This window comes from Anguilla anguilla, chromosome 11 (assembly GCF_013347855.1).
Source record: "Anguilla anguilla isolate fAngAng1 chromosome 11, fAngAng1.pri, whole genome shotgun sequence".
Lineage (NCBI taxonomy): Eukaryota > Metazoa > Chordata > Actinopteri > Anguilliformes > Anguillidae > Anguilla > Anguilla anguilla.
In genome coordinates, this window is record NC_049211.1 from 27,018,877 (window position 1) to 27,045,177 (window position 26,301).

Here is a 26,301-nt window from a genome sequence, read left to right on the forward strand (position 1 = left end):
CAAACTGTAAAGGATATCTATTCTTTTTTTTAAATTTTTTAAAATTCATGTTAAAGGCTTTGAAATTCAAAATTAAAGACCTTGTGAAACACCAGTACTGGCCACACGTGGGTGCAAGATAAGCTTTTGTTCTTTTTTTTTTCTCCCTCATTTTGTTTTTTTTCTCCTTTTGGTTCCTTCCCAGCCCTACATTTGAATGTACCAGGGAACCAAAAATGAAAATCTCAGTCAGCGAAACGCTGCAAATCTAACGCACTGATGCTAATTTTCTTCAGGTTGCTTCTACTTCTTTTAAGATTACCGCGGTGTTTAAGGAACTGTGCTATTTGGTATTCCGTCGGTCCTCTTGCCGTTCCACGGGCTTCCAGGCGTCACAATGACACAATGACCCCCCATCACGCACTCTCCCCCTCCCCTCCTGTCAGCACGCGTGCTCATTTTGCACCGCAATTCGTCTGCCTTTCAGCCACGACGGCAAGAGGATTAGGAGAGCAAAACCTACGTAGAATCAAAGTAAGACTGCTACTAACAAATGTCAAGTAGAAGCACAACGGTTAGCATAAAAGGAGCAAAAGTTGTACTGGTATAAACAATCATAGAACTAGTTGCCCAGAGGTACTCATCAATTTCATTTTTTGTTTTTTCCCACATTTTCTCTTAAACGAAAGAAAAACGGAAGCACACACGTCATTACACGGGCCTAAAAGCAGTCAGTTGTTTAGGTGGAATTCTTTTTTTTCTTTTTTTTTTTTAATTAAGCAAAACAAAGTGAAGAAAGCATTACCTCATAAATTAAAAGCCCTTATGATATTGATTGTCATTGAAAAAAGTCATAAAAACTCATTTAATAAATTGTTGCAAAAAATTGCAGAGCAAAAAAAGAAAAAAACAATTCGGGAACAAAATGGTATGAATCTATTTAACAATCTGATTTGATCTTTGCAAGCTCAATACCAGAGATATTGGCCAATCCACAAGAGACATAAACGTTATTCTACTGAATGCAGTGGAAACAACAGACTTATTTTAAACACCACTGAGTACATCCATACTGAGAGGGTATGTAATAATGTTACCCGGAGTGATGAAGTGGGTGGAAATCGTAAAACTGCAGTATGCCAGTATCTAAAATGGCCGCCGGGCTGATTTTAAATGATGTGCTCCCCATCGTAACAATGAAAGCCATCATAGCAGTAACATAATTACCTTTGGTCATTCCTTTTTATTAGTCAAAAACATTCCAGCTCAGTACACTAAACTACATTTTCAGACAAATAATTAAATTAATGTGAAGGAAAAAAGTGCAACTCATTTAATGAAAGAAACTTGTTTTTCTTCCAAAAAAGGCACCACACAAAAAAGTAACGCATAAATTTGGAGGCTGTCTAAGGGTATTGCTCTCTGAGGTCTGGGGGACAAAAAAATTAAAAATTAAAAAAAGAGGAAAACAAAATGTAAATTCAATACATGAGGTGGCAAATATTTAGCAGCTACGTAGGAAGAAAATAAACAAAAAGAACACGTATTTAATCGAGCAAAACCCTTAATCGCTATTTGTGCAAAAAGTTTCAATAGATCTCCACAAGTTAAAATAGACTGATTGTGAAAATTGTGGAATCTTTACCTAGAAAATAGTGTTCACATTTGGCCAAATTTTCACCCTTCTATCTACAACTGTGCAAGATGCCCACAAGAGCTTAAATCGAGCTTATCAACTTCTTATAAATGGAATAATAATAATAATGATAATGACGATGATAATAAATAAGATGGCATGACCCGGTTTTAATCAGTGTGTGCTTCACGTTTTTCTTCAAATTGTTCAAGTTCAAGTTGCGCTATTTAAACGAAAGGAAAGGCTGCCATTAACGACCATCGGTTTAAAGGTGTCAGGGTGGTTGGAGGGAAAGTGTGTGTGTGTGTGTGTGTGTGTGTGTGTACGGGGGGGGTTCTCCCAGGAACACAACGCTGGATCACACTCGCACCCCCCGTTTTAATCCCATCCATTACGCTCTGGCGCAGCTTGCAGGAAAACCGCGCCCCTGCATTACCCACAAGGCACCAGGTTAACGCCCCGCCCACGGGGCATTTCTCTGTTGGTTGGGGAGGGGGGGGGGGGGGGGGGGGGGGGGGGGGGGGGGGGGAGTGGCTTTTTTTTGGAAGGGTGCGATTTTTCCATATCAACGATTGTTTTGGCTTTCCCTTCCAGCAAGAAGGTTGAGAGCAGCTCATTGGAAGTTGCCTGGCTACTTCGCCCTCAAATTTTCATATGGTGATTCAAATATTTTCTTTGTGTCACTACTGGAGTGCTCTGTATGAAAGATAACCAGCAGAAAGGGTGGTAGGCCTGTGCCACAAACAGCACAGCAGAATGCATCCCTGGATGCCACCGGATTGGGCGATTTTGGAAAAGGCCACCCTGGGCAAGCCGGCTGAAGGCGGGGTTTTCCTGCACACTGTCACAACCGCACCCCCCACCCGGCCCACCCTCCCAACGCTGTGCAGTCAAATCCACGGCTGCCCCCCCATGTGACCCTGCGACCCTCCGGAGTAGCGCCGGGCCAATCCCACGCAACGCAGGGGCAAACCGATCGGTGACCCCTCACACATCCACGTTCACATTCCCCAGGGCGTGCCGTACGCAAGCGAAGAAGGAAAAGAAAAGAAAAAAAAAAAAAACCTTAAAATCGCAAATCAAGATTAGTGGCCAAAAAGAAATGACTCTCCGTGACCATCCGACGCGAATAATTAAAAAAATAAAATTAAAATTTAAATGCTGAGAAATGCTTCATACCAAAAATACACTTCTCTGACTTGAATTCATTTTCGATGGTCATTACCCATAAGTCCGTTTTTTTTTTGTTTTTTTTGCAGTTACATTCCAATTACCTGCCGAAGCCCAGTGCATGCTGGGACTCAGCAGAGCTGCCCACTCAGAGGGGGGTGGGGGTGGGGAGGGGGGGCAGAGAGGGCCTGTAATTGCATATAGGTTTGACTGCACCCCTACAGAACATCACACACACACACACACACACACACACACGGACTCTCGCGCAGTCAGACACGCACACACACACAGACGCACAGAGACGTTCTCCTGCTCGCGTGACGCGCGTTGGGAGGGGTCACCGGCTCAGGGTGGCGGGGTCGCCGGGGGGCGGGGTCACTCGGAGAAGCAGCCGTCCAGGCCGATGGTGCCGTGCCGGTCCTTGGCGTAGGCGTGGCGCAGGCTGCCGTTGGGCAGGGGCCCGCAGCCGGCCGCGATGCCGCAGTGCTTCAGCAGGCCCAGGCTGAAGGGGGCGCCGGCGGGCTCTTTGGGAGGAAAAGGCTTCATGGTGGAGAGGATCAGGGCCAGGCAGTCTGCAACGTCCTTATTGGGGGCGCAGGCCAGGGCTGGGGTGTGTCCTAGGGGTGCACACACACACACACACACACACACACACACACACAGGCACCATTAGGGCCCCTCAGTCCTGTTGTATCACATCCAGCCCCATCATCACCAGGGATATATTACACAGAAGGGAGCTGAAGGAAGGGGCGTGGCCGTGACTCACCCTCCTCGTCCACCGCCAGCACTGTGGCTCCGCGCCTGAGCAGCGTCTCCACCACCGTCGCCAGGCCGTTCCGCGCCGCGATGTGGAGGGGCCTGCATGGAGGGGGAGAGAGAGAAGCATGGATTTAAATTTTTTTATATAAAGCACAGGTTAATCTGACTGTTATTAACTTGGATATTAACTGTTCGTGACAAGCATATTCAACGCAACCTTCAGAGACCATGACCGCCAGTGTCACATTAAGAACAATTTACAGCTTAAAACCACCAGTCTGGTAGCCCCGCCCACCCTTACACACCAGTCTGGTAGCCCCGCCCACCCTTACACACCAGTCTGGAAGCCCCGCCCACCTTTACACACCAGTCTGGTAGCCCCACCCACCTCACACTGGTCACCCTGCCCCCCTTCTGTTAACTCACATTTGTAGTGCGCTGTTTGTTGCATTGATGAGAGTCGGATTCTGGATCTCCCCCAAAATCAACAGGGCACACATCTCATGAGCCTGGGAAACAAATTGCACACAAACACACACACACCCAACAACACATCATGAGTCAGTGTTGAATTTTTACTGTAAATAGACCTGACCATGAACAGTAAGACTGGAACATAACTTTAAAACACTACTCCAGACAGCTAGTCTTCTTGGCATTCCAAGCACAATCGATATCATATGATCTCAGATATTTTTGCACCCGTTGCGGGCGGGGCAGGGGCGTGTTCAGAGGCGTGGCCTGGCCCTCACCTTGCTGCAGGCCAGGTGTAGAGCGGTGTTCTTATTCAGGTCCAGCAGAGTCAGGTCCGCCTTGGCCTGGTGGAGCAGGATCTCTGCAGGGAAGAGGTTCAGATAAAAATGCTTCACAACCCACCGCCATCTTTCACTGCTCCTGACAAAACTGAAGAGCACGCTGAACACCGCAGCTCATCTGATACACCGCCGGTCCGCATGACTCCCGCTCGGCACACTCACCGACGGCGGCGGTCTGCCCGTTGTCGGCGGCGACCATGAGGGCGGAGCGCCCGGCGTGGTCCACGGCGTTGACCTCGGCGCCCTGGCAGAGCGCCAGCTGCAGCCCGGCGACGTTCTCAGCGAAGGCGGCCGCGTGGAGCGGGGTCCTGCAGGTACGACAAACACACAGGTAAACACACTGGAGGGAGTGCACACACACACACGCACAGGTAAACACACTGGAGGGAGTACACACACACAGGTAAACACACTGGAGGGAGTGCACACACACACACGCACAGGTAAATACACTGGAGGGAGTACACACACACAGGTAAACACACTGGAGGGAGTACACACACACAGGTAAACACACTGGAGGGACACACACACACACACACACACACACAGGTAAACACACTGGAGACACACACACACACACAGGTAAACACACACACACACACACACAGGTAAACACACTGGAGGGAGTGCACGCACACAGACACAGGTAAACACACTGGAGACATACACACACACACAGGTAAACACACTGGAGGGAGTGCACACACACACACACAGGTAAACACACTGGAGGGAGTGCACACACACACACACAGGTAAACACACTGGAGGGAGTGCACACACACACACACACACAGGTAAACTCACTCGAGGGAGTGCGCGCACACACACACACACACACAGGTTCAGCTCTCTCACCTTCCTTTGTCGTCTCTGCTGTTGAGGATCTGGGCGCCGGCGGTCTCCAGCAGCAGCTCTGCGGCACCTTCATGGCCATTTATTCTGCAGGGAGGACAGAGAGCGGCCCGTTACCGTACTGCGCCAAACACAAGAGCACAGGCAGTGGGGCTGAACATGAAATGCCCAGAGTTTAATAGAAATAAAGAGCTTTCACAACCCCCTCTTCCTCCAAACACACACGCACTCTCTCACACACACACACACACATTTGTGTAAAGAACGGAAGCAGGTAAAGCGGGGACGTCGGCGTACTCACAGAGCACAGTGCAATGGGGTGAAAGGGTTTCCTTCCTGGATACTAAATGGTTTGTGTTCAAGTAAAACTTCCAAACAGTCTTCATGGCCTGAGAAGACAAAAGCTCAACTCATGTCCAGCAGGGAAGGAAGAAAATGACAGCTGTACACTGATAACAGCGACTAACAGAGAACAGGCATTAACATCACTGATAACAGACAGTAACTATTAGGAGTACCAAGCGCATCTAGCACTGTTATACGAGTGCAATCACAGCCAGGTGCGTATCACTCTCCCCCAGCTGTGCTTTCCTGCAGCCCGTACAGCGGTCGGCGGGAGGACCCGCTCTACCGCGCCGCTCACCGTGGTAGGCAGCCCAGTGTGTGGGGGTGTAGCTGCTGTAGTCCAGCAGGCAGTCCAGGGGGTCGGAGTGGGCGGCGGCCTGCAGCAGGCTGCCCAGCAGCTCGGCGTGCCCGCAGGAGGCCGCCAGGTGCAGCGGCGTGCGGCCCTGCGAGTCGCGGCAGAGCGCCAAGGCGCTGTGGTCCAGCAGGGCCAGCACGCATTCCTCACAGCCCATCACGGCCTGTAGGGGGAGACACACGCGCCGCTTACTCCTCTGCTAATGCAGCTCTACACACACACACACACACACACACACAGTACCCCTCTGCTTCTGCTTCTGCTAATGCAGCTCTACTACAGACACACACACACACACACACACACACACACACACACACACACTGTACCCCTCTGCTTCTGCTTCTGCTAATGCAGCTCTACAGACACACTGTTTAATCATGTCTAATCACATCTTTTCGTAAATCATTTCTTGGTGTGATACACACACACACAGACACACACACTCTAGATTAATCCAGAGTAACACACACACACACACACACTCTACATTAATCCGGAGTAACCCACCACCCGATGCAGGGCTGTCCTTCCTCTCTTGTCCCCGGCGTCGGCTGTGGCTCCTTTCTCCAGCAGCAGGTGAACGCAGTCAGTGTGGCTGCCCAGCACAGCCAGCATTAAGGGAGTCCTGCAACAGCACCACATGTTCCGCTTCAGCCTTTAGCAGCAACCGCAGCAGCACAGAAACAGCCTGAGCTTTAGCATTAGCATCTCAACCACAGCGGCACAGAAACAGCCTGAGCTTTAGCATTAGCATCACTACTGCAGCAGCACAGAAAAGGCTTGAACTTTAGGCTTCAGCGTACATGCAGGCCTCCAGCAGGGAGAACAGTACTGGCAGTGCATCGTGGGAAGGAAACACTCACTGTCCCTGCAGGTCCGTGATGTCTGTGATGTCGGCCTTCTCCCCACTGTCGATCAGCAGATGCAGGCACTCCGTGTGGCCGTTGGCGGCTGACCAGCGGGAAGACAGAGCCACACTCAGATACTCTCAGAGCACACGGGTTATGTGAGTGCACACAAGCGCGCACTCTCAAGCGCACACTCAAAACACTGAACTCACACTCCCACACACTCGTACCTGCGGCGTGCAGCGCGGTCCACTTCCGCCGGCCCTCTTTGAGGAGGCAGGAGGCCCCGTGCGCCAGCAGGAGCTCCACGCAGGGGGCGTGTCCCTGCTGGGCGGCCAGGAAGAGCGCGGTGCGGCCCCCGCCGTCTCGCACGTCCAGGCTCACCAGCGTCTCTGCCAGCACGCGCAGCGCGTCACAGTGACCGTTGTAGGCCTGAGGAGAGACTCAGTCAGCAGCCGTCCCACCACACGCCCTGCTGCTGCCTAACGGACCACGCTAAGCAGCCGAGGGCTGGAGACCCGGGAAAACAAAGCCGGTACTGGAAGTGCTGCTAGCCAACCAGTAGGGGGCAGAAAACCAAACCCCAACACCCCAGTGCGATAAGAAGACAAGGTACTGAGTCGCTGTGGTCATTGAAGATCCCATGGTACTCAGAGACTACGGGGTTCCCTGGTGTCTTGGCAAAGTCCTGCCTTTCTCCACACCGCTTAAACTGGTTCAATAATTTCCCTCTCCGCCGAAGCTAAAGGAGGTGCACACTGGTGGTGAACTAGGTGAGATCCCTGCCCTCGCTGTTAAGCGTTAGAAGGCCTACGCCTCACACGGCTGAGTGCCGGGAGTGTTGGGTGGGTTAGAGGGGTCAGCGGAGTCGCAGTGTTGGGTACTCACAGCTAAGTGCAGGGGGCTAACCGGAACGCTGCTCTCTACATCTCCCAGACAGTTGAAGGACATTTCCAAGAGCTGTGGAAGGAAGAGACAAACACAGAGTGGCATTCGGCATTAGGGGCCTACCATAGTAATGAGCAAATGCAAGCGGAGCTGAACTGAAGATCACTAAAAAGAGCCAAATCTTAGCATCTGGTGTTTTACATCATGTGTGTGAAGCGCTCGCATGCGGGTGAGTGGTCCTACTGAGCAGTACGGCCGCGTAATTCAGGGACCGGCCTGCAGGCGGCGACGCGGAGCGGGTGTGGCGGCACTCACCAGCTCCAGGTTGCGCTTGTTGCCGTGCGCAGCCGCGTAGTGGACGGCGCTGTAACCCTTGACGTTGCGCACAGACGGGTCCGCGCCGTTATCTAGCAAGTGCTCCAAACAGCTGCAAACGCACGGTCACACACACGCAGGCACACAGACGCAGACACACACACGCACACACAGACAGACAGACACAGAGGCACATTCGAATCAGACAGAGAGCAGATAGAGGGTCCTGTTGCATGAATAAATCAGAACAGCTCCCTGCTCCACCCGGGCACTGGGGAGAGTGCTAATGCGGCCAGGCTACCGCCATTAGCGCGCTCAATCCGTGGGTGTGGCAGATACCACAGCCACAGCAGCGGGGGGGGGGGGGAAGGTCAGGCCACAGACATGGGACGGGGTACGGCATACTCACAAAAACGTCTCCTTCTCCCTGTCCTCCTCACTCAGATGGGCCCCGGTGGAATTCCTGTCCAATCTGCAACACCAGCAGACGTGTGCATACATTACATCACAAACCCTCTACAGCATTGACATACAGCACAGTCTACAAACGTGCCCGGTCACCAGGACCACAGGTACATCATGCTTTAATATCAGGCGTCAGAGATCAGATAAAAGCAGCTCGGTTATGGAGAGATTAATCTCTGTGTGAGTGCATGTGGGCGTGCGCACGTGTGTGTGTGCATGTGAGTGTGCACGTGTGTGTGTAGAGTGCATGTGTGTGTGTGTTTGTGTGAGTGTGTGTATGCGTGTGTGTGTAGGGTGCGTGTGTGTGTGCGTGCGTGTGAGAGTGTGTACGCGCATGCACACGCGTGTGTGTGTATGTATGTGTGTAGGGTGAGTGTGCGTGTGTTGAGGGTGTGTATGTGTTTGTGTGAGTGTGTGTATGCGTGTGTGTGTATGTATGTGTGTAGGGTGCGCGTGTGTGTGTATGTATGTGTTTGTGTGAGTGTGTGTATGCGTGTGTGTGTGTATGTATGTGTTTGTGTGAGTGTGTGTATGCGTGTGTGTGTATGTATGTGTGTAGGGTGAGTGTGTGTATGCGTGTGTGTGTGTGTGTATAGGGTGCGTGTGTTGAGGGGCGCAGGCTCACCGGCAGAAGGCCTGAGCAGCAGCAGCGTAGTGCAGGGGGGTGCAGCCTTTACTGTCGGGCTGGTTGACATCGGCCCCGGTGCTCACCAGCGCCACCGTGCACGCCGAGTTCCCGTTAGCCGCCGCGTAGTGCAGTGGAGTCCTGCAGCCAAAATGCACGCGCTCAGTATCAGCACTGACTCACTCAGACACACTCAGCAACAGCACTGACTCACTAACACGCTCAGTATCAGCACTGACTCACTCAGACACACTCAGCAACAGCACTGACTCACTAACACACTCAGTATCAGCACTGACTCACTCAGACACACTCAGCAACAGCACTGACTCACTAACACGCTCAGTATCAGCACTGACTCACTCAGACACACTCAGCAACAGCACTGACTCACTAACACGCTCAGTATCAGCACTGACTCACTCAGACACACTCAGTACCAGCACTGACTCACTAACACACTCAGTATCAGCACTGACTCACTCAGACACACTCAGCAACAGCACTGACTCACTAACACACTCAGTATCAGCACTGACTCACTCAGACACACTCAGCAACAGCACTGACTCACTAACACGCTCAGTATCAGCACTGACTCACTCAGACACACTCAGCAACAGCACTGACTCACTAACACGCTCAGTATCAGCACTGACTCACTCAGACACACTCAGCAACAGCACTGACTCACTCAGACACACTCAGCAACAGCACTGACTCACTAACATGCTCAGTATCAGCACTGACTCACTCAGACACACTCAGCAACAGCACTGACTCACTCAGACACACTCAGCAACAGCACTGACTCATTAACATGCTCAGTATCAGCACTGACTCACTCAGACACACTCAGCAACAGCACTGACTCAATAACACACTCAGTACCAGCACTGACTCACTAACACGCTCAATACCAGCACTGACTCACTAACACGCTCAGTACCAGCACTGACTCACTCAGACACACTCAGCAACAGCACTGACTCACTCAGACACACTCAGCAACAGCACTGACTCATTAACATGCTCAGTATCAGCACTGACTCACTCAGCAACAGCACTGACTCACTCAGACACACTCAGCAACAGCACAGACTCATTAACATGCTCAGTATCAGCACTGACTCACTCAGACACACTCAGCAACAGCACTGACTCACTAACACACTCAGTACCAGCACTGACTCACTAACACGCTCAATACCAGCACTGACTCACTAACACGCTCAATACCAGCACAGACTCACTAACACGCTCAATACCAGCACAGACTCACTAACACGCTCAATACCAGCAGACTCACTCAGACACACTCAGTACCAGCACTGACTCACTAACATGCTCAATACCAGCACTGACTCACTAACACGCTCAATACCAGCACAGACTCACTAACACACTCAATACCAGCACAGACTCACTAACACGCTCAATACCAGCAGACTCACTCAGACACGCTCAGTACCAGCACTGACTCACTAACAGACACGCTCAGTACCAGCACACTGACTCACTAACAGACACACTCAATACCAGCACTGACTCACTCAAACACAGATATGCTCAATACCAGCAGTCACTCGACATCAAAAGCAGACAATACTGACCTAATGACCACCAAAACATGTTCTTCCACAAGATACTTACAGCATACATAAAACTAGCATTAGTTTATTTTGTTCTATCTGAAGAATAGCTAGTTTTACATACACTTTAGTAGCTGCTCAGTTCTGAACTACCTGTGGCATCGCCCCACTTTTTTTGGTTATACGGGGTCTACCTTTAAAATGGCTAAAATTTCACAAAATGCCAACACAGACGAGCCAATAAGCACTTAAACACAGTTTTAAGCAGCAGAAGCTCACCTTCCCAATTTGTCCTTCCTGCTCAAGTCAGCACCGCTACTCAACAGCAAGTTAAGACATTCAATGTTTCTGCAGAGAGAAGGAAAAGGAAAGGAACCATATTAGAGAGAGGCTTTCCACATCCAGTAGAAGAGCTCATAGGGCGGACGAGGCGTCAGTCACGGCGTTGCCGCGGTTCCCCGGCTCACCCCCCAGAGGCAGCAGCGTGCAGGCAGGTCCTCCCGAAGTTGTCCGGAGTGTTTATGTCGAATCCGGCTGAGAGCACGTGCTCGTTGCTCAGAGACGACACAATGCTGTACAGCTGACCTGCGGGGTCACCATAGAAACAAACAAACAGCCGATGAGAAGATGAGAACGTTCTAGAACAGACTGTGCTAGGACAGGGGTATGTGCATGACTTTTATTGAAGGGGCAGCTAGACAAATTAGTTTCGGTCACATATCCAGGACAACAAAATCTCAATGAAATTGCTTAGCAACGGCATGCTGGGACGAAAGATTGCATGCAGAGAACCGTTGCCATGCCGACGAGCAGTCGGTTTCACGGGTGGTCTCACCTGAGGAGAGTAACTTGCGACAACAGTCTGAAAACCCATAGAGCACGGCCAAGTGCAGCGGGAACATCCCGTGGATCCCCTGCCTGGACGGACAGACGGACAAACGGACAGAGAGTAAGGAGGAGCACGTTCAGCCCTTCGTTGGGTCTGTTCCCCGTTGGGTCACACGGCGCCTCTGGCCCCGCCCCTCACCTGGCTGTGTCAGCACCGTTGGTCATCAGGGTGCTGATCAGCAGCTCATGGCCGTACTTAGCAGCAACGTGAAGAGGAGTATTGCCATATTTATCCACACAATCTATCTCTCCGCCTGAGAGACAGAGGGAGAGAGAGGGAGGGGGGGAGATGGAGCGAGAGAAAAAGAGCGAGACAGAGAGAGAGTACGTGAGAACGTGTGAGAGAGAGAGATGCGATTGGCGCTCAAACGCTCAGTAAGTGTGTCGCCTCTCGTTCCCCGTGGCGGGGGACCCTCACCGTTTTGGATGAGGATCTGGGAGCGTGTGAACCGGCCGTGAATGGCGGCCATGTGCAAAGGGCTCTTCCCTTCTTTACTCTGCGGGGGAAACGCACAGCCGTCAGCCCACAACCATCACACGCCAATCACTGAAAATCAAAACGCCGCTACACCGCAATACAACACAACCATTAAATAATCACAATAATAATCACACAAAAACTAACAGCCATTAAACTGCAATATTCGAAAACCAATAGCCATTAAAGCACAGTAAACAAAAACCAATACAGCCATCAAACCAGTATAATCACACTCAAAACCAACAGAGCCATTAAACAATCAGTCAGGCAAAATACTCAATGTATTCCGGCAGACTGCACAGTCCCAGAAACACAGTTTCATTATTCAGGCTATACTTTTTCATCCAGTTCCCACTAGAAGGCCTGTCACAGCCTTTCTCCCTGCAGCCCTGCAGCTGATCCGCACGGCCGTCCCAGTGGGGCAGAGCGCCTCACACAGAGCTGGAGCATCAGGACCGCAGGTGCTCAACCGACCAATCCCACCAAGACACGGGCAGGCCCCGCCCTCCCCTGACCTGCATGTTGACGTCGGCGCCGTTGTTGACCAGCAGCTCCAGGCAGAGGGCGCCGTTGGTGGAGACGGCGGCCAGGTGCAGGGGGGTGTAGCCGCGCACGTTGGGCTGGTTGACGTTGGCGCCGCGGTTGACCAGCTCGTTGGCCACGGCCTCCTGGCCCATGTAGCAGGCCACGTGCAGCGCCGTGTTCCCGAAGGCGTTGGGCTCGTCGATCTGGGGCAGAGGAGGGGTCGGGTCAGGATCAGATGAACGACCAGGATGATAATCACTTACGGGTTAAACCTTAAATTGGTAAAAATGTACCCAACAGCTAGCTAAACGCAGCAGCTTTTCTAGAGCGCCGTTAGCTACATAGCTAGTGTGTGGTGTTGCTCACAGCTTTACGTGAGTACCAACATCTCATGTGGATTTTATCTTTGAATCATTATCATTTAATCTTGATAAAGATAATAAAGTTGTGTACATTTAGCCCTCATAAACAGCCTGGCAACCAATCTGAGGATAGTATCTTCTAAAGGGGGGGGGGGGGGGGGGGTGGGGGGGGGGGGAGGAGGTTAACAGATAAAATCAGAAACATGCAAAAAAAAAAAAAAAAAAAAAAAAAAAAAAAAAAAATAATAAGAACTAATCAGGCCATTATGAAGCCGACAAAACTTCCTCTTGCCCAGAGCCTCAAATGCATCTCAACACAGCTGCTAAAAATTCAGCAAATGTCTTCCATCCAAATGTAGTTACAATCATTTCTACATGAACTAGAAACCATCAAGCAGGCAGCCGGTGATTATGCTGAGTGGCCAGGGAAACCGTTTCCCCCACGGGATCAGTGTCCAGGGCTGGTGTGGGTGCCAGGCTCTTCAGCACTAAAAACCGCTTATTCAGCAAATCCAGGTCTTGATCAACGACCACCATTAGCAGATTAGTCCAATCAGGCGTTTGAGTGCTGGGCTAGAAGCCTGCAGCCCTTCTCAGATATAACCGGACACTCTGCATTAGATGGAAAAATCACATAAAACATTTTCCCCAGAGGTAGACTGTGCTTTTGGGATCTCTCTGGTCTGTAGCAATGCTGAGCTACAATACGGTCCACTGTGAAAGACATTCTGAGCTGCAGTGCTGTCCACTGTGAAAGACCTGTGCTCTGTCAGACCTCAGTCTGGTGGGAACATATTAAAATGTTTCTAGCACCTAGCAGGAAAACAACAACCACCCACTGCTGGCATCAAAAAGACCCTTCCAACTTTAAAAACCTGGATTAACACTGCCAAAGAAATATACACAATGTAAGCTCACTTTCTGAGGCTACACAAAGATTCATTTTAAGATACTCTGAGAAATGGGATGTCTTTAAAGCTGGTGAGTGATGCTGCCCTGAATATTTGGAAATGTTACGCAATACAACCTGGTTCTTAACTAACTTGGCAAACACTGATTTTCCTTAATGTGATAGCTAAGGCCAACCAGAGGAATGGGGTAGGTCAAAAGCATACACGTCAAGAGCTTTTGCACTCAGGTTACAACCTGTGTCAAATACTACAGGCACCAGAATTACATAGGGTCTGAAAAGGAGCATTTCCATTAGCAGTTTCTGATTGATCATTACAGAAATGTACATCACAGAAAGTACTGACTGACAGCCCTCTGCGGGGGCGGGGTTAGTTTTAGGCGGGGCTCACCTCGGCCCCCAGCCGCAGCAGGTACTTGACCACGTCGATCTGGCCGCTGGCGGACGCGGCGTGGAGGGGCGTGTACCCACGCTTGTCCTTGCACACCGCGTCCGCACTCCGAGACACCAGCAGCTTCACTACCTCCAAATGCCCTGTGGGGGAGGGAGAAGGGGCGGGGCCGTCAGCTCGGCCCACCCAGCGAATGCTCCACACTGATTGGTCCGGGAGGGAGGGGGCGTGCTAGTGAATGCTGATTCTGACTGGATTACAATAGGAGGGCAAAGCTGGAGCTCTGATACACCAATGAACAGCACTGTCAATCAAATCCTTCAGTCATCTGATCAGTACAATTTTTATACGGTCTATGGTACAATCTAACTGGCTTTCCAGTTATTCAATTATCTCCTCATTCTGTCTCAAATTTTCATCCGGTAATACACGGTACATAGCTCTGGATGAGGTTTTGTGTCAAATTACATTATCCATTAGTTACATCAGCTCTTGGACAATGAATTTAAGACATCAGGTATACTATACTAAAAGCCAGAATCTGAATTTATCTGAATCTGAAGGAGAGCTCAATGTCAATTTATGTGTGTGTGTGTGTGTGTGTGTGTGTGTGTGTGAGATAAGATGAACGCATGCACTCCGCACAAATCATGTGATGTGGGTGTCTGAGCGGGTAGGGGGCGTGGCCTCTCACCCAGGTAGGCAGCGCAGTGGATTGGTTGCCTCTCCTTCTTATCGCACGCGCTCAGATTGGCCCCTTTGTTCAGAAGCAGCTTTACCATCTGGGGGTAGAAGATGCGCATAAGAGAGAACAACATGATCAGTTGAACATCATCTCCAATAACTGATACAATCTCATTGAATCACACGGCGCAGCAGCATCCAGCCAGCCAACTGCTATAATTAGAAATAACTTCATCTAAAAATGGTCTAGGGATGATTAGTACATGGATTATGATACAGAACGACTGAGCCAAACTTACAACCCCATCCACACAGAACACTCCCTCCCCACCTGAGAAGCCAACCGTCCCTCTCTGTAAACCCCAGTCCGCCGGCCCAGCCCCACCCCCCGCGCCCGCCAGCCCTTCGCACCTCCAGGTACCCGCTGTGCGCGGCGTGGTGCAGCGCGGTCCTGCCGGTGCGGTCGGCCACGTTGACGCTGCTCAGCTGCGGCAGCAGCGCCTCGGCGCACCGCGTGGCCCGGTTGGCGGCCGCCACGTGCAGCGGCGTCTGCCAGAACTTGTCCCGCGCGTTCACCTCGGCGCCCTGGCGTAGCAGCAGGTTTACTGCCCTCTGGTGGGGGAGAAGGGCGTCCACAACACACGTTACAGCTAGCTAGGCAGTTTGGTGTAAACGTGTGCCATACTTATTACATCAAAATGAAGACACTTCGCTACAGTTTTGCTACAACAGGATAACTGCAGTTTTGAATGGGAGTAGATGGCTAGCTAACTATCCGTAGTAGAAAACATATTGAGAGACCATTTTGACCTCAGATCACATTTCATTTTAATACTAAGTTATGCAAATGACGGGGAACACTGGCTGACTGCTCAACTGGAATGAGGGACTAGAGTGAGTGTCTGGTTGCTGTTTCAGCTATTTTCTGCAACTTTTTTGCCTAACCCCTACAAAACATGAAATTTGGCCAGGGGGGCCAAAGTGTTTGCATGCCACTGTCAGACAATAACGTCAAGTCAGTGTTCTATCGAAGAACAGTAGATTAAAATAATTTTCCCTAGTAAATAAAAAATGTTGACCTACTTCATTGCGGGATGCAGCTGCCCTATGCAGTGGGGTCAGCCACACATGGTCCTTAGCATTAACACTAGCACCTGGAGGAAGGAGGGAAGAGACGTTAACACACACACACTCACACACACAGCAGGTAGACACACAGACACACAAACTCTACCTGAATTAATGAGGAGGTCCATTATATGGACATCGCCCAGACAAGCAGCAGCATGTAGAGGAGTCCGGCGCTCTTGGTCCTGAGGGGGGGAGGAGAGCAGGGGGCAAGGATTAGTTCTCCATTAGCTGGTTTTAGGGATGAGCAAATTCAGGGATTAGTCCCCAGCTCATTCGATTCTAAGAGAGAGAGCACAGGGCGGGGATTAGTCCCAAGCTTATTGGTTTTAGGGAAGAGCAAGAGGCAGAGCATCGACCTCCACTCAATAAATCCCCGCTCGTTCTCCTGTGTTACTGGCACCTCTCTGAGCCAAAACGGGGGGCCTCTGCTGCGCCACCTGCAGGAGAAAAATGTCCAGCGCACTGCACTCAGCTAGTATGCACTTCCATCTGCTAACATTTAACTAGCGACTATTAATGTTTTATTACTGAAAATATATCTAGCTATGTTTTCTATGATAGGCACATTAGACGTTTACAATCCTGGTAGTGAGCTCTCTGACTAATTGGACACATAAATCACAACTGACAGGCTCTCCAACAACCAAGCCCATTTATTGAATTAATTTCAATGAACGGGAAAGCCATTTCTACCCTAATGTTACCACAACCTTTTATTTGGCTTTGCTGTAATCCTCTTAACATCCTCCAGACTTCGTCATGTTAAACACAGTGTGGTAGCCAAAATAAAAAGCAGCGGGATGAAGCAGTATTTTGTCAGCAAACTCAGTTGGAAGAGAGAATATCATAGCACTGGGGCTAACGGCATGATTGGCAGAGATAGTGAGTGAATTTCTGCCATCTATCATGCTTAAAGTTTGACATCAGTGATGTCGATATCCACTCCCGGCCTCAGGCCTGGCACCCTATTTTAAAAATTCTGATGCAAAGGGCCAATCCTCATCCTCTCCCCGTCGGCAGAAGTCACGTGACCACTCTGCAGCTACCCCTCCTGGAATGCGGAGGGATGGTATGACTCATGACGGGCGTGATCGAGCCGGGTGGTTCCGCGGGCCGAGGCGGACAGGCCGAGCCAGGAAACCGCTCACTGATCCGCAAAGCGCCATTTCATTTTTTTTTGTTTTGTCTACAACCACCCCCCTACTTCAGAGGCCCTCTTTATTTTCATTAACAAATGACCAACGTAACAGCATCTGCAATATTTTCCAAAACACAGCCAGCCATTTCAGCAATACTCCCCCGTCAAGGTAGGCTTCATTCCAAACCCCCAGAGGCCTCATGTTTACAATTATTTTTATGATTTAGAATTATTTAAAATGCGTGCAGTGTTTAAAGGAGACTCCGACATTCAGAGTTCTCAAAATTACCTACAAGACACTTGAACCAGACTTCAAAGCCTCTCTTCTGAAAGTTCAAATATTTATTTTTTAAAAATGTAAATGTTTGTCAAGTTATTCTTAAACTGCTGTGCACACAGCACTCCGTTGTCAAAAACCACAACAACCTGGATTTGATTCCAAAGGGTAGGGAGTTCCTTAACATGAGACATTTTACCGGAGTTGACACTGGTTTTGTACAAAAATGTTTGATAATGCTGATTTACTCATTCATTTACTCAACAAAACAGAAAACTACTTTTTTCCACACCAAATGTAGGAAATGCTTCAAAGCAAATGGAAATCAGACATAATCAGTCTTAAAGATTTTCTGTTCTTGTAAACATACAAAATATGTCTGGTGCACACACACCCATTCTATCCCCCACAAACTAGAGAATTTAAATGACGGTACCATCAAGCTAGCTTTAGTATTCCAAATCCTTTGCCTTCTCCAATTCAAGTCATTTTACTGGGGAGTCACTGTACTTCAGCAGAGTAAAATGATTTGGATTTTTTTTCTTTTTTTTACCTCACAGCCAAATACTGTATCTGGCTTCCTTTCCTGCAGTTTTTTTTAATTTGTAGGCACAAATTCAGCACGTGAAGCTTAATTTGCCGGTTAAATTCGAGGGCTATTTTTGTGCTTCACATTGGAAAGAAAGTTCAAAGTGCGCGTCAAGAACTCGCAACAACGTAAGCAACGGTAATTAACATTTGTCACGTGGTTTAAAATATGCGGCTACTGACATCTAGCTAATCGCCAGGCACGTGCCTTCATTACTACGCGGCACCTGACAGCAGGTTCTTTCTACAGAAAATTATTGCGGCCCAACGGGTGACAACCCCGTTTATAGATACGCAGCTGCACTGCTAACAAGTGGGGGGGAAAGCGCTGCATTTAGAAATGGCTGAACAAATCAGCCACAGAAATACATCTTAACAACGTCACATTTGTGAGAGAGCCACGATACTGCAGTATTCTACAACCAATGCTGTTCGTTCAGGTTTTCACAAACGCATGGTATCATTAGGGAAATGTACTTCAGCGGTAGCTTTTACTTTAATTTAATGCGCTTTCGATTAAAACCGTGCCAAAAGACGCTAGAAGAACGGCGTAATATTGATGTCCTGATGCAGTTCCGTTCGCTCAGCGAAGAGGTTGCACAGTGAGCCAGGGCTCATCTCACGTTCCTTTTTTCATATTAGCACACTTCCAGGAAAAGGCCATGTCCTAGCGGCAAGAGGCAATGAGTCATTCCCAATTCATACTGAAATGTTTCCCAGAATGAAACTGCCATCAATATTTGACCTCTGACCCCTCCAAGCCCCAGCCAATTCCACTGTGCGCCTACAAAGCATCGGCAGGTCCTGCACCGCCAATCACGGTTAACCGCTCAGGCCGACAGAGCCATTTATTGACTACTTAATATTCTTTAATAAATTACTTACTGGAATATCCAGACAGAGGGTTATGAGCTTTTAGCAATGCGTAAGTGGCCTGATTTACTATCGATCGGCGTGCCATCGGGCCAGTCGCGACCCAGAGAGCTGTGTGCCGGAGCTGAAGGCTCTGCAGAGAAACCCACATGCTATTCTGGGACACCGCAGGCAACGTGGACATGAGCAAATGCCACGCCACAACCGCAAAAGGTGTGTGTGTGTGTGAGCAAGAGAGCGAGATCACAGTGTGTGTGCGAGTATGAGCGTGTGTGTGTGTGTGAGAGAGAGAGATCACAGTGTGTGTGTGTGTGTGTGAGCATGAGAGTGAGATCACAGTGTGTGTGTGTGAGCATGAGAGAGAGATTACTGTGTGTGTGTGTGTGTGTGAGCATGAGTGCGAGATCAGTGTGTGTGAGAGAGATCACAGTGTGAGAGTGTGTGTGTGTGTGTGTGTGTGAGCATGAGAGAGATCACAGTGTGTGTGTGTGTGTGTGTGTGTGTGAGAGCATGAGAGTGAGATCACAGTGTGTGTGTGTGTGTGTGTGTGTGTGAGCATGAGAGCGAGATCAGTGTGTGTGTGTGTGTGTGTGTGTGTGTGTGTGAGAGAGCATGAGAGCGAGATCAGTGTGAGTGTGTGTGTGAGCATGAGAGAGATCACAGTGTGTGTGTGTGTGTGTGTGTGTGTGTGTGAGAGCATGAGAGTGAGATCACAGTGTGTGTGTGTGTGTGAGCATGAGAGCGAGATCACAGTGTGTGTGTGTGTGTGTGTGTGTGTGTGAGAGCATGAGAGCGAGATCACAGTGTGTGTGTGTGTGTGTGAGCATGAGAGTGAGATCACAGTGTGTGTGTGTGTGCGTGTGAGCATGAGAGTGAGATCACAGTGTGTGTGTGTGTGTGTGAGCATGAGAGTGAGATCACAGTGTGTGTGTGTGTGTGTGTGAGCATGAGAGCGAGATCAGTGTGTGTGCGAGTATGAGCGTGTGTGTGTGTGTGAGAGAGAGATCAGTGTGTGTGTGTGAGAGAGTGTGAGTGTGTGTGTGTGAATGGGTGAGAGAGATATAAGTGTGTGTGAGAGAGAATGAGTGTGTGTGTGTGTGTGTGTGTGTGTGTGTGAATGTGTGAGAGAGAGTTCAGTGTGTGTGTGCGAGCGTAAGATTAAATGGAACAATATTTAATGATAACCTAACAAGATCAGACATCCTTAAATCAACCAAACCTGAAAGAAAGGAAATCAAAGATGAACAAATGAAGCTCCAAACCTTAGCAACACATGCCTTCTGGGGCCTATAAAGGCATGTGTACATGCATGCATGCGCACACACCCACCCGTACACACACACACACACACACACAATCTTCACAGCTGGGCAGATAATGCCCAGGAGATAAAAAGACAACGGGGCGGAGGGTTGGGGGGTGGGCCAGTGAAGAAAGGCCGCACCGCTGGCCGGAGCCGACCTGGCCCTTGGCTCGGCCTCTGGCTTTGTGTGTGAGGATGACAAACCCACTTTTGTTCTGGCCTGACGGTGGCCTTCTCCGCACCAGGGCAGATGAGAATGAATCGCTTGTGTGCCCGGGCAGCATGGGGGCACGTAATCAATAACAGGCCAATACAGAGGCTCTTCAGTACAGGTCGCTACTGCCGAAAGCGTGGGTGGCCTGAGCCGAGTTAGGGTGATGGATCTGGCACCCTTCTCTTAGCTCGAGCATGCTCAGTAAGGGTCAGGGTGTTACAGATGGAGGGGTGTTGTACTGGGAGGGCCTCTGCACCACACCGCTCGAGAGCGCCCCCGCTGGCAGACGGGGACACCTGCGGTCGGCCCGCGCCAGCTGCATGGGGGCCGCGGTTCTCCGGTGGACTGCGCAACACTGGGACAGCTGCGCAAACACGGCTGCAAATCCCAAATTAAAAAAAAAAAAAAACAGAAACTGAAAACAAAAACAGGAGGTAAAAATTTATTTTAAATGAATATGAACAGTAATGACTACTCAATACGCTAAACTACAAATACCGTTGCAACAAAACTAAGATGCTATGCACATTTCTTCAGATCCAGTGCTTACAGACCGGAGTAGGGGGGAACACACACACTGCATTACAGGTGCTTAGCAACAGCTAGGCCGTGGGTTCGCCTCCAGCCGACATCCTACTTTAAATAGCGACTCGCGCTGCGCCACACCAGCGTCTGAAAGCCGCCCTCGTGGTAACCGGGCAACCTCTCGCCGTTAGCGTGTGCCCCTGAGAGACGACCGACAAAGGTCCCCACATTTCAGCGCTACTTACGCCGTGTGACAGGTTCGAGAAGAAAAAGGGGGGGGGGGGGGGGGGGGACGAACAAAAAAACTGTTCTTTATTCAATGTTGCAAACACCCGCTTGGGGAACCAGTAAACCTGCAGGAACTCACTCCCACTCAGACGAGAACTGCCTCTTCACAGGGGAAATAACGTCTCATCATGACCACTTACCAGTGCATTGACTTCTTCCTTCGTGTGCAACAATAATTGAACTTCTTCAGCATTTCTGTTAAATATAGCCTGGACCAGTGGGGGCTGAAAAGCAAAACAAAGGGAATGTTTCACTAACTGGTTCAGTTCATAACACACTGGAGATACGGGCATAACCCTAAGATAACCTGCCACCATTTCTGATTGGACCAGCCCTTATTCAATGCTAAAAGTCTCATGGGGGACTCGTTTCCTGATTAATGAGTTACTTACCGGCTGACCCACTATCACCTTCCCCAATACTGACCCTGGAAAATAATCATGAAACTCAGCATGGTGAGAGCTGGTTGGGAGTGTTGGAACCCAGCTCTGAGATGGCACTGTAGACAGACAGTTCAGTAACTGGGGAAGATATTTGCTTGTCCATTCTTAAATAATCATGATCAGTCCACAGTTGAAAGTATAATTTGATAGATATTGATGATGGACTACCGAACTCCATAATTATAATCAGATCACAGTAGGAAGTCCAAGACATATTGCCATACCACTTTTGGTTCCACAGCACACATTTTTTGGTCTTATGGAAATGAGGAAATGGTAAGTGACAACACAGAGTGAAACATTCAGTGGGAATATGCTTCAAGTGATCTCACGTTCTGAAACAAAAAATGTAATACTATTTAGCCTACACAGTGAATTTAATATTATGGAATTATTTAAATACAGCCTACTTATCCATGTACTTTTTGTTAACTTGTCTTCACTTACAGCTTACCTGAAAAATAGCCCAAACCTGCATTATTTTTTTTCACAACATTTCCATATGGCCCACATAAAATGCATCTGCCCAACTAAATTAGTAGCCCAGGAGAAGACAGTACTAAGGATAATCAAATTTTTCAGAGGTCACACACGCAACCTTCTCTGTCCAACCGTTTCAAAGAAGCTTTTTTTTAAAAAAATTTTAATTAAATGCGTTCATTTTCCATTCATTAACATATACAGTAGAGGTGAAAAAAATATACAAGTTATCAGACGTTTCTTAATGAGGCATACAAAAGATCATTCACAATTTTGAAAAGCCGTTTCAAAGAACTGCGTTATAGAAAATACGTTTTTAAACGCGTTGGCGGTGCTTTTCAACCAGAGCAGGAAGTTGTAAAACTCAAACTGGTCTCTTACTTTCGTTAACACTGGAGGTATTTTTGACATATGGGCGTGACCAGAAGAGACTCGGTTTCGGTCTCCTTCAGGACTACCATCAGAACATTTAACGCCAAATTATGTTTCTGCTGAGGTATTCAGGCTTTCAATCATAGTCTCTTCAGTGCCAGACACATAGACATACGCTGTATAAATTAAACGAACGAACATATATTCTACAACGATATATCCAACTTCCAAGATAGGATTATTGATGTATGCAAACTTATGTCAAGTCAATTTAGAACACGGTCATGACAAAAGCTATTCATAAACGTCTCACTTGTAACTCACTGGGTTTTGTCGATAGCATAATTTTTGTGCAAACTAAGACAACTAGCTATCTACTTAGCCAGCAAGCCTAACGCATAAGTCAAACCAACTTCAGCTTCAGTGTAATAACTTACAGCTAGTCACTGAGCTTAACTGATCCACTCCTGAACATTTTCCCCACTGTGGCATTATTTCTGTCTGATAGTTAACGTTACTCAGTCGTAAATTAGCCACGTAATTTACCAAACAAAATGTCAACATAACAATAGACAAGTTAGCCAACAGCCTTAGGCAACCCCGGTTAGCTATTGCTAATGTCATATTCGTGGCAGAAAAAGTAGACCGACGCCGAAAATAAAACGCGGCATACGTCCCCAGACTATCCGCAGAGCGCCAGTGTTAGCTAACCTCCAACCTTCCATTTAACTAACTAATCTAGCCAAATTACCAGGATATAAAGCAGCCAAACTATCCAGCGAACAGCGCGGACTAAACAGTTCGCCAAGACTGCCAGAACAATTGACAGATAGAAAGCTATTAAGCCGGCATCCATACCTACTACTACTAGATAGGTTACCTGACGTTAGCTAACTTTCTGTTTTGAAACTGCGTAGACTGCACTATCTAGCGGATGTAAGCTGGTTGCCCGCCGTTTGGTGGTATTCTAACTATTATCTAGCTACCTGGCATTAGACCTAACATTACCTCAATTTATTTGTGCCGTGAATGAAAGGGAATCTAGAGGGTTGGCCGCCTAAATAACCCACTAGCTAACATTAACGTTAGCTAGCCACGAGCTACATCACCGTAACGATAAGCTAATTCATGAGATTTGCATTAGCGCCAGCTAGCAAGCTAATAGCTCTCGATGCTTCCTGCGACTTAATAACTCCCACATCGTTTTCTTCGCTATAGACACCGTTGGGTAAATAAATAGCAAGTTAGAACTTCCATGCGATACATTTATAAAATATAAAAACAACATATAGCTAACTAGCATGCCGTCGACAAACGTCAGAGCCCGAGCTCAGCAACATAGGCTAAACGTTAGCTACTAAGCTAACATGTAGTGAATGTAATATAGCTCACTACCTAGCTAACGCTAACAATGAAGACCAAGATATCTACGCAGTATATAACAGTAACACTGGCGAACTTTTCTAAAGCAAAATATAACATTTGTGAAATATTTTAAATACGAAACGAATGGTGCAATAAAATAACGGCGAATGTGACGAGCTAGCGTTAACTAGGCCGTAAATCGCCAGGCTTTCCTAGTCCACTCTGGCCCAAGCTTGTGAAACGAACCCTCCCTTAGAAAAAAAGAATAAATAAAGAAAGACAAACGACCGTGTTTCTATTTCCAGCGCATCGCATTTCATTATTTTCTTTACCTGGTCTGTTATATTGAGTATTCCCATCTCCCAAAGTCAGTCAGGGCGAAGCTCCTTCATTAGGATGGGACTGAGAGGTAACTGATGGTAGTTTTGTTTTATTATGATTATTATTAAAGGATAGGGTCGTTCGCTCGGTATCGTCTGTGCTCGTCGTTGTTTATTGCTGAGATAGACTGCTCCCGACAGAGCAGTATCCGCCTACAGGAGTGGCGGCGGTACGGCAGCCGTGCAAAAGAGACGTCCTAGATCAGCATGAAAGGAGAGAGCTTGTTACAACCACAGTTGTGTATTACAACCCATATCACGGGCGCGCCCTCTAGTGGTACTTTGCACTAAGTAAGTTACTCCAGGTTGAGAGTGCCCCCAATAAACGCAGATCTGGGCTCAGGTATCCTAAACCCAATACTTCTCAATAATGAGTACACAGACAGGTTACAAACTCTGGGTTATTTTGAAAGGTAGCAAAGGTGGCCTTTCATGCCATCTAGCAACACAAGAAGCTGCAAAGTCACAGCAGAAGTCATGAGGGTCTATAGGCTTCACTCGTTTAATTCCTGATTGAAAGGCAGTCTAGTTTAGTGACTAATACTCCAATTATCATTTCAAATTGGTGCCCCTCTTGCTTTACCTGTAAATGGAATAAGCTAGCCAAAAACATATTTGACAATTATTCCGACATCTTGAGAGACCCAATCAAAAATAGTGAGTGACACACGTAGGCAGTCATTTACAAGATTGTACAACACCAGAGAAAAACAATCTGAAAGACTACAAAGGGCTGCATATGCCATTGTATGTGTGTGTGTGTGTGTGTGTGTGTGTGTGAGAGAGAGAGTAATACATTACATGCTTTATTGGCAAAACAAAACTGAACAACATTACAAATTACAATGCTACAAAACCTCAGAGAGAGATTAGAAATTGGCAGAATACATTATACAATTTAAAAATCCAATATAGAGAATAAGTAACAAAATACAGAATCAGTGGTTATAACCTAGCCATTAAAAAGGTCACCATAAAAAACATGGCTGGCTAGAAAAAAATAAATTTAAATGGAAATGAACTTCATTCTATTTTTGTGAAAAATATGAACAGATTCGAAAATGATTTCAACCAAACTTACTGTTGAAATTCCCACCTTTTCTATTTTGTCAGATATAAAAAGTTAGAATATTATTAGGGGAACAAACAAACACAACACAACAAACCTAGTTGCACAATTTGTGATGATTTGTCATGAAATGAGAGAAAACATAGGATCTATTAAATAGCTTTTGTATTATCCATACTAATGCTTCCATGTATTCTATGTATTTCTGTATAAACTTTTTGTATATATTTGTATTTGTTTATACTAATTCTAACATATACAGTTAACATTACTATCATTTTCTGTTCATTAAAATTATCAATACTGTATTGATTTGGCAACATTGGAATCCTTACTGTCGTGCCAATAAAGCACAACTGATACTGAAAAAAATTGAGAGAGAGAGAGAATATTGCTTTGATCTTAGTGCTGAATGTAAAGCACTTTGAGCTACATTTTATGTATGAAAGGTGCTATATAAATAAAGCTTATAATAATAATAATAATTATTATATTATTATTATTATTATTATTATTCTTTCAATATGTACATTTTTAAATATGTTTGTTGTGAGTGTTGTGGGTCATCCTTGTTGCATGTTGTATATGAGGTTTGCATGTTTTGTATAATACTGTGTACAGTATTATATGTGTTGCTTTGGCAATAAGACTGTAGTTGTCCTTCCAATAAAAGCTGATTGAAATTGGGGGGGGGGGGGGGGGGGGGGGGGGGTAGCCAACCTGTCCACTTAATGACAAAATAAATGTATACATAAAGTTCTCAAAGCAAATAGAACATAATATGAATGCAGGCATGCAAATTACAATTATGATGAAAATTACAATTACTATTAAGTGTGCTGTATGGAGATTTTCCTAACTTCTCATCACTATATCTTTGCGACCAGCTAACAGGAGGTGTGATTACAGCGGCGTGGCGTTGCATGCCAAGGCAGCAGAGAGTCAATTTTCCTGT

The 26,301-nt window shown here is 47.7% G+C and overlaps 1 protein-coding gene across 1 annotated transcript; it reads right to left on the reverse strand.

The window, feature by feature from the left end:
• LOC118208696 (serine/threonine-protein phosphatase 6 regulatory ankyrin repeat subunit C-like) lies at positions 1-24,470 on the reverse strand. The gene is made up of 28 exons (XM_035383611.1): positions 24,230-24,470; positions 21,378-21,461; positions 16,135-16,213; positions 15,984-16,054; positions 15,312-15,512; positions 14,911-14,998; positions 14,217-14,359; positions 12,544-12,756; positions 11,966-12,044; positions 11,687-11,801; positions 11,495-11,577; positions 11,127-11,244; positions 10,939-11,007; positions 9,068-9,208; positions 8,387-8,449; positions 7,978-8,089; positions 7,663-7,734; positions 7,005-7,206; positions 6,790-6,877; positions 6,434-6,551; positions 5,867-6,086; positions 5,525-5,612; positions 5,227-5,310; positions 4,528-4,673; positions 4,303-4,385; positions 3,977-4,059; positions 3,558-3,649; positions 1-3,405 (listed from the first exon to the last, which is right to left on the reverse strand). The coding sequence occupies exons 1-28, from the start codon at positions 24,254-24,256 to the stop codon at positions 3,164-3,166; spliced, it is 3,204 nt and encodes a 1,067-aa protein (XP_035239502.1). The 5' UTR covers positions 24,257-24,470; the 3' UTR covers positions 1-3,163.
• Positions 24,471-26,301: the final 1,831 nt, after the last annotated feature.